Source organism: Daldinia decipiens (assembly GCF_022478715.1).
Source record: "Daldinia decipiens strain CBS 113046 unplaced genomic scaffold F4813scaffold_27, whole genome shotgun sequence".
Lineage (NCBI taxonomy): Eukaryota > Fungi > Ascomycota > Sordariomycetes > Xylariales > Hypoxylaceae > Daldinia > Daldinia decipiens.
In genome coordinates, this window is record NW_026054570.1 from 459,820 (window position 1) to 471,381 (window position 11,562).

An 11,562-nucleotide genomic window follows, 5' to 3' on the forward strand; every position below is an offset into this window, starting at 1 on the left:
CCAAATTTATTATCGCATACCTAAGGTAGGGAAGAGAATATCCAAATCAAAAAGCCCCCTGGAAATAACCAAATACCCCCCCCTTTCCCTTCCCCCTATTGCCCTTCAACACCGGCCGGTTGCAGAAATACATGATGAGATGACATTCTTACTTAGTCCCCTCGCTATTGATAGACTAAGACGTCAAGTTCAGTCCAACTCCTGATCTACATCAACCCATCCGTCAGATTCGTTGGATATGTCAGGTTCGTCGGATTCGTCGGACTCGTCGGACTCGTCATATTCATCTCCTGATCGTTCGGGTGCTTCAGTAGTCTGATAAGTCGACAGTCGTCGTTCTTCAATATGAACCATCTCGCTGTACTCGATCACCCGCATGGTGGCAAAGTTTCTGGGGCTGTACTTGGTGAGAACACTCATCGACCAGGGGATAAGGGACCCGTTCCGTGCTATGACGCTCTCGGTCGTCTCGGTCAGCCACGGGTCCGTGTGTTCAGACCTAAAGATGCTATCGATCCGGTATGACCGCCACTCCGTGTTGAACCAGCCCGAGCTACGGGTTCCGCTCACGCCCCGGAAGTCGCGCGTGAGCCAGTGCGCGAACTCCCCGTGCGTCACGACCACGATGTGCGCATCGTCTTTGCCGGCCTCGATGGCCTTTCTCGCTAGCATCCGTAGGTATTGACGTGCGGATCGCGCTCGTGCCTCGACTTTGTACACCTCTGGCGCGTAAGGGGTATCGAAACCCTTGCGATACCAATATTCGTTAAGGTCATCCATATCCACGTTATGGCCATCGTTGTATCGAGAGAAGAGCGCGCTCTTCGAAATTCCCGTGCTGCTTGGTGCGGGGCTGATCTCCTGTAGATCGGGGAGTAGTTTGATCTTGATGTGGTCATTCACCGTTGGAAGAACCCCGAGTATCGCGGTGTCGATGGCACGTCGTAAGGGAGACGAGACGATATTGGTGACCATGGATCCGAACGGAAATGTCTCTCTTAAAATATCACATTCCGCAACGCCGCTATCAGTTAGTACCGCATCCCTAACGTGACTCCCGTAGACATTATGGGCAGCCTGCCCATGGCGAATAATGTCGATAGTAGGCGCCATCCCGATAATTAGATGTTGGTACTCTCAGCAGATTTTCCCCGAGAATACCCAGTGGGAAATATGTACGCCTGGCGTTTCTATCGATGCTTCAGGTGGGCATCCTCTCGTCTTTAAATGGTTTTCCTATGAAGAGAAGATTTGCCCCAACGCATAGCAACACGATCCTTAGGGAAACAAGATTGTCAGGCATGAAAAGTTAACAAGAAACTTCTCGCACCAACGTCTATTCTCATAACTGAAGCTTCTTTGTTGGACATGGCAACAAACTTGGGCCATGTAGTTTAACTGATCCTATTCGCTGAATTACATCTGTGAGACAAGTAGCAAGATTAGTATATGGTTGGTTCATACATAGGGGTAAATATCTGGTTTCATTTGGGGCGAAAGGGTAAGCGTCTGACGATTGAATTTATAGTCTTCGGAAGGAAAACTACCAGGTCAATTATGGCGTGACGTACAAGAGATTCGGTAACCCGCCAAGTCCAATTTACGGATAATTCTTTACATTCTCATAAGGAGTATATACTACTATAAGGGGTAGGGCTTAAAGGGTTGATAAGTGCATTATACATATAATCTTAATCAACTTGCGGTTTAAACGGGGATTGTAAAAGAGGTTCACAGTTTAGTATAGAATACCTATACAAAGACATTGAAACGCACAAGTTTCAAAAACTTACAAATTCTATAGGCGAGGGTTATAGTGCTCTGCAGAAATTTGTAACAGTGCATTGCCAAGTCCTAACTCAAATAAGGTTGAAGAGCCTCCTTTCCCTTCACTCTTAATGAGGTCCTTGCACAGTGGACTGTAACAATATTACCCCAGATTATCAAACGGAATTATAACTTAAATATCTTTGTCAAGAATGTATAGACTAAAACGTCTAGGATCTACCTGGGCCGAAGCTCAGAGTATACGTGGGTGGTTAGTTTATTTGATACTTGATGGCGACGTAAGTTCTCAACCAGCACTAATAACATTTACTTATTACCATTACTTTATGGTTACGTCATAGTTTATGAAGAATAAATTGTATATAATAAGATACTAATCTGATGCTACTCCAATAGTTATTAGTCCTTGCGCTCCTCATATCTCGTCATCTTAGCCCTGGCACTATACCATATCGTCACCACGATCTCTATCTCCAGGGATGTGGGGAGTGTTTTGAGGTTCTCTGGCAACTTGGCTTGTCGTACCATCGGGAGACCTCTCAGAATGTACACTAGAATGGCTACCCATAACTCCACTTCCTGTAACAGGGCCTGGTAGTGTCTCTTTCTCATTGTTCGAGTGCCCTTTTCTCCAACCAGCCCTATTTGTGAACACTAGGTCTGAGATTTCCCAACCATTTGTCGCAGGTATGAACGCAGCCCCTCGATTCAGAGGGATGTGGTTGATGCGCCAATCCCAAACGCTTGCATATACTGTGCGATAGGATGAGATCGCTAAGACGGTGCCTATGATGGCACCTGCGAGAATATCATACCAATTATGGGATCCGTCGACTGTCAAAGACCCGCAAATGAGGGTGGCTCCCAGGATCGGACAGTAGACTAGGACTAGCTTCCACATGGAGGGATGGTAGTTGGCAAAGACTTTCAGCTTCGCATTGATGTATAGGAAAATGTAAACGGCTGCCGCACAGGAGGTTGTTGAATGGCCGCTCGGGAAACTTTGCATCGCATTCCAAAGGGGCCGGCCCTGGCCACTTGTACAAATTTCCGAGGTATACATGTATTGTCTATAGCCAACAGCGTTTAAACCCGTCACATCAACATCTGAGTTACCAGCAAGACTAGGATCGGGCTGACAGACGTCATAAAAGTTTGGTCTCAGACCGCCAATAAGCCATTTGATCGTGACTTGGAATGCGGCTGATGTCTCGAGCGCATATATGCAACCGATAATAGAATTGTTGAGATCCCAAAAGCTCTGGATGCGAATTTGAATAAACAAGAATGTGAAAAGAGGGATCACGGTTACGAGGACCGTATCTACCCAAGAGGAAATAAATTGAGGACGGTATGGGTACGCGAATTCGGGGTAAACGACCTCGCCGGTGTCTTCGCCGGTACGTGCATCGATGACCGTCAAGGGGAAGGTTCGTACTCCAGCAGGGCGAAGAGCATAGACCTGCACGATGTTGGAACGTTATACTTGGTACACCAGGGGGCTTGTTGCACTTACGCCAAAGGCTACTACGCCAAGGAGAAGCATGGTTACGATGTCGGGCCAAGTGACTCTCAACCACAAGCCAAACGAAGGCCGTTTCTCAATGGAATATGGCTCAGGCGGCGAATTCCACCATCTATAGAATTCCCTTGTTCTTGGTGGATTCCGAGGGGGACGATTGCGAGAGACTCTTCTACCTCCCACGTACGGATCCATCGAAAGGAGGCCTAGCCATAGGTCGAATAGTAAAGCTATTAGTTTGCCGAAGGGTCGACTTTGCAAGCTAGGTTGGGTAAGACATTTTGTCAATTATTTCAACCGAGCAGCTAAATATTCAAGAATAAATGCAGGGCCTACTGGAGAGTAACTTTACGTAGCTAGGTAATATCGATGAATTAGCATCGCGACTAACTAAAGTCATGCGCCTTGTAATGCCCAACGCCATTACTCTTTCTATAAGACGAAAACTTGAGCGGTATATGGCTTCCTTAGCGACGGGCTATTTGGCCTACGTATTTTAGGTATAAGAAAGTTTAGGTAAGTTCCCCCCTATTCATCCTACATGTATGATTTTATTCTGATAAGCTCTCTTTAATGCATATTTACCTTTCACCTAATTACGTATTAACCTAAGTAATTAGGTAGCTTTATCTTCAATAAGTGGATCGTATCAAGTTATACAAATTGAATCCGCGCTATATCCTCATTCGAATGACACTCTTATCAGAGCCGGACAAGCTTAACTGTAGATCGTATCTAGACCCCGCGCATACCCATGGTATGGTAATCTTCAAAGAGCATAGCATCAATTGCTTAGCTCTTATCTCAGCAACCTGCTTTCCGGGGTACTGATTGTGACGGGGGTAACGATCCTCCGCCAGATTACAGAGTTCAATCCCAGCCACTTACTTCTATTCAAACCGACAAACAATATTAATTGATTTCTCATATCTTTAATTGATGTTGGATTCTTAACTGATATCTAAGGACTTGTATATATTGCAAAAAGGAGTGGTCTTGTGTTTCTGACAAATTATTGTCAAATTGTAGAAATGTGGAGTTATAGCATATCTTGTATACTTGCCCTCAGCAGCTTGGGGTATGCTGTTCCGGTAAGTTTCGTGATTTTAAATACGGAACCGTCCTTGTTTTCTCTGACCGCGATGTATAGTATTCCAACCAGTTACATAAGAAAACAGCGCTCGTCATCATTGATGTGCAGAACGACTTCATCAACGGCTCTTTAGCCAATCCGCGAGCTCCTGCTATCCTACCTAAAATCTATCAACTCCTGGATAATCATGAGTGGCCTTTTGTTGTCGCTTCTCAAGGTAATGTCCATTTTCAAGCCAATAGTTGCATGTAGTCTAACAATTGTTTAGACTGGCATCCTAAAGGACATGTCTCGTTCTTCTCAAGTCATCCTGGTAAAATCTCCGGAGACACTGTGAACGACAGCTTCGTAGACACTCCTACGAAGATCGAAACACAGACTCTATACGCGGACCACTGTGTTCCGGAGACGTGGGGTGCTGAGATAGAGCGTGGCATTCAGACGCGATTGCATTTTCTCGAAGGCTACCGCGCCCCCGTCAATTACATCAAGAAGGCGCAAGATCACTCTGTCGACTCATACTCGGCTTTCGCTGATAACCAGTACCACCGCTTCACCACTCTACACTCCGAGTTGACTTTGCATAGCATCGAGACTATAGTCGTAACGGGGCTCTTGACGAGTGCATGCGTGCGTGGAACGAGTATCGATGGAATCAAGCTTGGATACGAAGTCGTGCTCATAGAGGACGCCACTGAATCTTTTAACGCCGAGGACAAGGCCTCGGCTATCAAGGAGCTACAGGGTTGGGGAGTGCAGGTTATGAATCTGACAGATTGGGAGTGCGCACACCCTACCCCAGCAAAATTCGGGACGAGGGAATTGTAATTATAAGATTCTTGTATTATAGGCGTGGCTTGTCTCAGCCCGTGGGGTCTAAAGTGCCCATGATAATAGGCGTGTCATGACGAAATAGGGAATATTTTATGGAAAGAACAGGCATATCAACCCGTATGTACGAATGTTGGATAGTTCCAGTAATTGCGAAGGGGGTGAATACGAGAAGTCGAGGGCCGAGGAAACCACACTTGGCCAGTTGAAAACACTGATATTGGAATCGGATGATGAGATGGTGAAAGCTGTGGGTGTATTAAGCACGGTAAATTAGAGGAACATATATCTCAAGATGCAACTCGACTTCCTACCTACTTGAACTGCATGTTGACTTTTCAACCCGACTTCAATACCTCAAATAAGCAATATAATCCTGTTCCTAGAGGCCATATACATCCAAACCAAGCCTCGACCTAAGTTACACAACGCAATAGGATTGTAACTCATCACAACTTTCCCGCCCCTAAGCTGCTTTAAATTTACGGGCGATAATAGTTTCCAAATACCCAACAACCCCTACAAGATTAAACGCTAGAAAAGAAAGCCCATAGAACTTGACATACAACATACACAATCTATTACGCGTAGCGCGTGACACGGATTGTGATGCCTCATGCGTAGAGATATACTCCTTGCCCTCGGCTTTCTGTTGATCGAACACCGGGTCCAACAAGATAATCGGTCGATCTTCCTCGGGGAGAAGGGAAGCTTGTACGCGAGCTAGGACAACCTTGGCCGGGATAATAGCGACGAATGTATATACTGTGTGGAAAATCAAGAGTAGCAAGATACCGATCGGTGTAAGGCCAACTATGCTAGTTACTATCGATCCAACTACCACCTGCTCGAATCCTGTAATGCTACCGAGAATCACAGTGGGGATAGCAGTAGCGCGAAGCACAAGATTAAATCGCGGTAGACGACGCCAAAATGGCTTCGCGCTGGGCTCCGAAATAACAATGTGCGTCCATGCCGCGCGGAGCTGCATAGTGAGTAGTGACGCGATGCAAGCAGAAGCTATCTTGGGCATAAATGGGATCAGGCCGAGAAGAAATGTAATCGGATAGTCAGCAAGACGGTAGGCTACGAAGCAGGAAAGCCCTCGAAAAAGGGACTTCTTGCCATCGATAGAGAGCAGACGATGACAAGTAGAACGAAGACTAGATGTGATTGGCCGTGCTGACATGCCAGGGTATTTAGGACCCTCAGTTTCTTCATCTATTATCTCCCCGGGTACTTGAGTATAAGATGCAGGAGCATCAGTTTCGACGGAAGCCAATACCAGGAAGACATCTCCCAGAACATACGAAAACTGCGGCAATTAATAAGAGAGTATTTACATACAACATCATCGGAGTCACGTACTGCAAGGAAAAGCAAGGCGGCTATGGCGACCTGGATACCTTCAACAACGCTGAAGGCATTGAATGTCCCCTCGCCAGGCTTCTCGGCACGAGATACCAGGGCCTCTATAGACCGTTTGGAAAAGGATATGTCAAGCACATCTCCTTGAACAATGCGTCGAACCATAGTAGGCCATAAGCCGTGAATAGCGATCATGATGTTGGTCGTTTAAATAGTCTCGAGGGAAAACGAATTCATGGATGGACGTTAGATTAGGATGGACGATTGTAGAGGTTCTAAGGCGGGGTTGCCAGCTTTTATTATGTTTGTCATTGGGTGGAAGGGAACGCTGAAAGCTGATACCTGGTTTAAGACCGTACCGTAAATAGATCCTGTCCGACGTGAAAAAGTAAGCGCGCGAGATGTGTCATATTCGGTGGTTCGACTGGAGGCCTTAGACCACGAGAGCCTCCTAGATTAACGATGTTATGATTGGTGTGATTGGTGTGATGTGGCTTTGTTTCATTAATACGATATCGGTAATAATGACTGTATTTAAAGCCAAGATAAAAGGATTCACTATTTCTGATAGGACCTCGTAGGGCGTAAGTTGTTACTTAATATTTGCTGTATCAAAACTACGAGCTGCAGCTGCACTGCATAGCCCGACCTAGCCTTGGGACATCACTTGTCCACCGCGTCTCTTCATCTATATCACCCTTATATTGCTTGCCGTCGATTGTGCGACCGGCCCAGCTCTCCTCAAACGGGTGTAGAGCCATATGCATGATTCTATCCAGAACGTCTCTTTCGTTGTTCTTCTCTACTCGCTTAATAACTTCATCGAGGATCCAGCCTCGCGGAACGAAGTTTGGGTTGACTTTCTTCATGGCTTGCATTCGCTCCTTATCTTGCTCGTCGGAGATAGTTTGGCCATCTCCCCAGTTTTCGAGAATACGTTGCCGCCACTTTTTCAGCCACTCGCCGACTTGTTTACGTCCCTCGGCTTCTCCACCAGCGCCTGTGACACCGTCGCTGTAAAAGAAAACGCCTGCTCTATCCTGCCGAGCTTCCTCCGTCTCGAGCTCGTCAACTTTGACTAGACTTAAACGGCGGAAGAAAAGGTTAAAGTCTAGCTCCAACGATTCCATGGAATCTAAGATGCTGCTGAATAGGTCATCGAAGTCACTATCCTTGTAGGTCTTCAATCCAAATCGGGCTGTCATGAGCCTCTTGTACTCGTCAAGGAACACAGCTTTGTACTCCTCGCCGATTTGCATGATGATTTTTTCGGCTCTCTCGATAATACCGCTCGCCTCCTCTTCTTTTACACCGTCTTCGACGAACTTTGGATCGTCTATTTGTGATCCAGCACCAATTGACTCGCCTAGCGCTTCGCCTAGGCGTACCAGGTTCCACCATATGATGCTTGGCTGATTGCGGTAGCTATACCGCAGCATATAGTCATCGTGATTGGGAGTATAATCGGGATCGAAGTTGTCCATAAATGCAAACGGACCGAAATCAATACTCAACCCAAAAAGGGAAGTATTGTCCGTATTCAGTACACCATTCATAAACCCGTAAGCTTGCCACTTAGCAACGGTAAGTGCGTTGCGCCGCACGATTTCTCGGTACAAGCGCGTGAACCGGTTCTCTGCAAATTCAGGTGGCCCCTCGATCGTGTCCGCTGGAACGTTGCGCTTAGGAGGAGCCGACTCCTTTGGCTTGTCAGGGTCTTCAAGACGACCAGGTAATGTCTCCCAGCCGCCAAATACATCTTCAGCAACATATGTTGCAAGCTTACGAATGAGATCTCTATCACCCCGTGCCCTCAGGATATCAAAGTTACCGATTCGCAGCCAAGATTGCGCAAACCGCGCCACGATAGCGCCGGGTTCAATCGTTTCTCGCCGTACCTTAACTTCCGGAAGCAGCGTCAAACTGAGAGCCCTCGTGGTCGGGATACCAAGCGCATTCAGCGCCTCGCTAACAACGAACTCGCGTATGCTACTTCGAAGAACGGCCTTCCCGTCTGCAAAGCGGCTGTACGGTGTCATCCCCGCGCCTTTTAGTTGTAACTCGTAACGTACACCCTTACTTGGATTTGTAGTCTCGAATAGCGATATAGCGCGCCCATCACCGAGCTGGCTAGCCCACTGACCAAACTGAAAACCCCCGTAGCATTGCGCCCACGGGTAGCCTCCCTCAAGCTTCTCCTCGTCCCATCCCTGCAGTTTGTTACCCGCAACCGTTTGCACGAAATCCTCGGTCTTTTCGTCGCCTTCTTTGATGCCAAGATCGCGCATGGCCGCTGGACTAACTGCTAGAAGCTCGGGCCTCTCGACAGTCTGGGGGCGTACCCATGTGAACAGGGCATCTCGGACCTGCCGCGGAACGATCTGATCGCGGGGTGTCTTGTGCGAATCGGCCGGTGTCGGGAACAGGGAGTCGGGGGGAAGCTTAGATGTGAAGGTCCATGACTTTGGTATCTCGTTTATAGACGATGCCGTAGCATTTGCTGCGTGAGTTGTGGCGCTATTGGTTGAGAATTGGGACGCCATCTGCGCCAATCGTAAGTGTGGTAGACCTCGATGAACAATGCGATGGAAAAGCATACAGACGGCTTCTCCAGGCCGAAATGAATTATGATTTAGGATATATGTAGAATAAAATAACGATTATGGATTCGAGGAAAAAAGTAAATGACATTTAAAAGTGACATTTCGATGATGCTTAGCCTATGAATGAATGAGTGAATAAATGAATGAATGGTGGCGATCTGAGGAATTGCGTCAAATGGATCCCTGTACCTACATAAATTAAGCACCGTTACATCGGAAATCTTCGTTATAAACGATATATGCAATTACCTTATTACTAAAGCTAGTCGTCCCCCCTTTTCTCATATCTCAAGATTCTCACAGCGTCATTTAATAACTATTACCAAGAATACTAAAACTCCATAGCCGGAGCAAAGAAACAAGTTAGATTTTATACGCACACTGGTTATTGAGGCATATTGAAATCCACTATAGCTCTCTTCGGACTATCTAAAATACGATCGACCTACTTACTATTCATTTATGATCATGTCGCTGCGTCTTACTATAGTGGCTTTCGACCACATATCACATAAATATCGTATATAATATAAGTGTCTGAAAAGACCTCCTCCAATGCTTCCTTCTCCAAGAGATCTATCTCCTGGGACGTCATTGCATTTGGAGCTCCTCGCTCGGTCATCAGACGTGCCCACTTGAACGGGGCCTGCATGCCATTTAAAGTAGACTTCTCCCTTGTCTCAGGCACCCTGTCTGAGCTAGCAATATCTTTTATCACTGGATTCAACCCAGCTGCTTGCATGTGTCCAACAAGCTCAATCCACCCGTACGAGAAACTGTCCCGAAGTGCATTGAAAAATACTCGTCTGATAAAAGGAAGAGTTTTAACTTGGAAATCAACACCTCCGCGTAGGTGCTTGAGTCCTATAAAATCACACTCTTCCCATTGCAAGAACCCTCCCGGCTTCAGCATCCGTGTGAGATTTTTGACTGCAGGAGCCCAGCCGTTCTGCAACATGCCCGCTATAAGCATGCGCACATGAACTACATCAAACTTGCCATGCAACTCCTCTGGGACTGGCTGTTTGATATCCAACACAGTCAACGCCAGATTTGGCAGCAGTTCGTTCTTCGGGGGAAAGAGAGCCGGTGATATATCTAAGCCTTTGAGTGTGGCGTTAGGGTACAGTTCCCGTACGCGAAATAGAAATCTACCCGTCCCTGTCGCTATATCCGCAATACACGGGTTTTCTGGGAGAGCAGCGACAACGGAGGGGTGAAGAAGGTAGCCAATATTCTCAGTCACTATATCAAACTGATCATTAAATCTGTCATAACAAGATGTTAAAACGAGTTTACAGCAATCTTCCCAAATCCTGCCACATACCTCTGCGTCTCGCTTTCGTGGCGACTCGTGATTTCTGCGTAACTATCAGCCATGGTGAAGTAGTTAGGAGTTTAAACGAGATAGCTTGGGGAAAACCTGAAAGGAATACCAGAGGGATAACTTAAGGGGTTTTAAAGCGTTCCTAAAGTCGAACATAAAAAGCAAAGGCAAAGGAAGGATAGGTATGTATATTCAATTCCCGAATCAAGTACGCGGGGCTTACGCCTTCCAAGCCTCCTTCAAGCCTCCTTACTTAAAGAGTTGGGACATTATGCAATCACAAAATTCTTAAGACTCGAATCCAAAGAAGGGATGCCGAATCGAGATTTAACACCAATACTCGAACCTGAGTCGTCGAGTTTCTTAGCTCATATTCTACACACTACTTAGGTACATTGAAATTATGTCGCTCTAATCTACTTGTTTATACGCTCAGCTAAGGAACACGAAACTATTAATCGCGAAGCGGATTAATCTAACTAGAAGTCAAGGTTAGTTTCCTCTCCCCTCGGATTCTCTGTTAATTTCTATCAGGGGACAAGTGAGACTAGTATGAATTAGGTATAGATCTACATAGAACAGATATATGCGCAAAGCGCCCTCGAAAGAGGATAGAAGGTTAAGCGTTAATAGATTCATACTACTACACGGCTACTATACAGCAGCTTCGCTGCTGCTTCTAACACTCACTCTACGTATGACATCCATCAAGGGGTATCTCTGACAATTTCTGTGGTCCGAATTTCCCTTGCATCTTGACTGAGAAGATTTACTAGCAAACCCTAGGCGCGCACGGCGGCATTGATTGCTATCGCCGCTGGCATATACTGGGAGATATAATCAAGGGAATCGTCGACGGCATGATATCCTAGCCAATGTATTAAAGATAGAGGTAAGCGGTGACACTGGTTTAGAGATTATGCTTTCACCTTTCCTGTCACACGGACAGTAATGCCAAGAGACTGTTGGTTGAAGAAGACAACCAACAAAGGATACAGGATAACTACTTCAGGATTCATTGGATAAGGAA

General features: G+C 46.4%; 6 protein-coding genes across 6 annotated transcripts; 1 reads left to right on the forward strand and 5 right to left on the reverse strand.

Annotated features, from left to right (window-relative positions):
* Positions 1-92: 92 nt before the first annotated feature.
* F4813DRAFT_366525 (histidine phosphatase superfamily) lies at positions 93-1,727 on the reverse strand. Its single transcript, XM_049244045.1, has one exon. It carries the CDS (start codon positions 1,111-1,113, stop codon positions 190-192), a length of 924 nt encoding a protein of 307 aa, XP_049097812.1. The 5' UTR covers positions 1,114-1,727; the 3' UTR covers positions 93-189.
* A 414-nt stretch (positions 1,728-2,141) lies between these two features.
* F4813DRAFT_366529 (acid phosphatase/Vanadium-dependent haloperoxidase) lies at positions 2,142-3,797 on the reverse strand. The gene is made up of 2 exons (XM_049244046.1): positions 3,305-3,797; positions 2,142-3,250 (listed from the first exon to the last, which is right to left on the reverse strand). The coding sequence occupies exons 1-2, from the start codon at positions 3,503-3,505 to the stop codon at positions 2,231-2,233; spliced, it is 1,221 nt and encodes a 406-aa protein (XP_049097813.1). The 5' UTR covers positions 3,506-3,797; the 3' UTR covers positions 2,142-2,230.
* Positions 3,798-4,122: 325 nt separating this feature from the next.
* Positions 4,123-5,500, forward strand: F4813DRAFT_155694 (Isochorismatase hydrolase). The gene is made up of 3 exons (XM_049239007.1): positions 4,123-4,401; positions 4,461-4,620; positions 4,672-5,500. The coding sequence occupies exons 1-3, from the start codon at positions 4,342-4,344 to the stop codon at positions 5,229-5,231; spliced, it is 780 nt and encodes a 259-aa protein (XP_049097814.1). The 5' UTR covers positions 4,123-4,341; the 3' UTR covers positions 5,232-5,500.
* A 200-nt stretch (positions 5,501-5,700) lies between these two features.
* Positions 5,701-6,797, reverse strand: F4813DRAFT_391421 (uncharacterized protein; the record flags this gene model as incomplete). The annotated part of the gene is made up of 2 exons (XM_049247164.1): positions 5,701-6,549; positions 6,603-6,797. The coding sequence occupies 2 exons, from the start codon at positions 6,795-6,797 to the stop codon at positions 5,701-5,703; spliced, it is 1,044 nt and encodes a 347-aa protein (XP_049097815.1).
* Positions 6,798-7,219: 422 nt separating this feature from the next.
* F4813DRAFT_391422 (UPF0061-domain-containing protein) lies at positions 7,220-9,145 on the reverse strand (the record flags this gene model as incomplete). The annotated part of the gene is made up of 1 exon (XM_049247165.1): positions 7,220-9,145. The coding sequence occupies one exon, from the start codon at positions 9,143-9,145 to the stop codon at positions 7,220-7,222; it is 1,926 nt and encodes a 641-aa protein (XP_049097816.1).
* A 301-nt stretch (positions 9,146-9,446) lies between these two features.
* F4813DRAFT_366539 (S-adenosyl-L-methionine-dependent methyltransferase) lies at positions 9,447-10,676 on the reverse strand. The gene is made up of 2 exons (XM_049244047.1): positions 10,533-10,676; positions 9,447-10,473 (listed from the first exon to the last, which is right to left on the reverse strand). Exons 1-2 carry the CDS (start codon positions 10,583-10,585, stop codon positions 9,690-9,692), a joined length of 837 nt encoding a protein of 278 aa, XP_049097817.1. The 5' UTR covers positions 10,586-10,676; the 3' UTR covers positions 9,447-9,689.
* Positions 10,677-11,562: the final 886 nt, after the last annotated feature.

Bases quoted from the DNA above. Each gene is read 5' to 3' on its own strand.
- F4813DRAFT_366525 (XM_049244045.1), bottom strand. From the start codon at position 1,113: ATGGCGCCTACTATCGACATTATTCGCCATGGGCAGGCTGCCCATAAT.
- F4813DRAFT_366529 (XM_049244046.1), bottom strand. From the start codon at position 3,505: ATGGATCCGTACGTGGGAGGTAGAAGAGTCTCTCGCAATCGTCCCCCT. The intron at 3,251-3,304 runs GTAAGTGCAACA...AACATCGTGCAG, and splicing joins TTGGCGTAGTAGCCTTTGGC to GTCTATGCTCTTCGCCCTGC.
- F4813DRAFT_155694 (XM_049239007.1), top strand. From the start codon at position 4,342: ATGTGGAGTTATAGCATATCTTGTATACTTGCCCTCAGCAGCTTGGGG. The intron at 4,402-4,460 runs GTAAGTTTCGTG...CGCGATGTATAG, and splicing joins GCTTGGGGTATGCTGTTCCG to TATTCCAACCAGTTACATAA. The intron at 4,621-4,671 runs GTAATGTCCATT...ACAATTGTTTAG, and splicing joins TTTTGTTGTCGCTTCTCAAG to ACTGGCATCCTAAAGGACAT.
- F4813DRAFT_366539 (XM_049244047.1), bottom strand. From the start codon at position 10,585: ATGGCTGATAGTTACGCAGAAATCACGAGTCGCCACGAAAGCGAGACG. The intron at 10,474-10,532 runs GTATGTGGCAGG...TTGTTATGACAG, and splicing joins CACGAAAGCGAGACGCAGAG to ATTTAATGATCAGTTTGATA.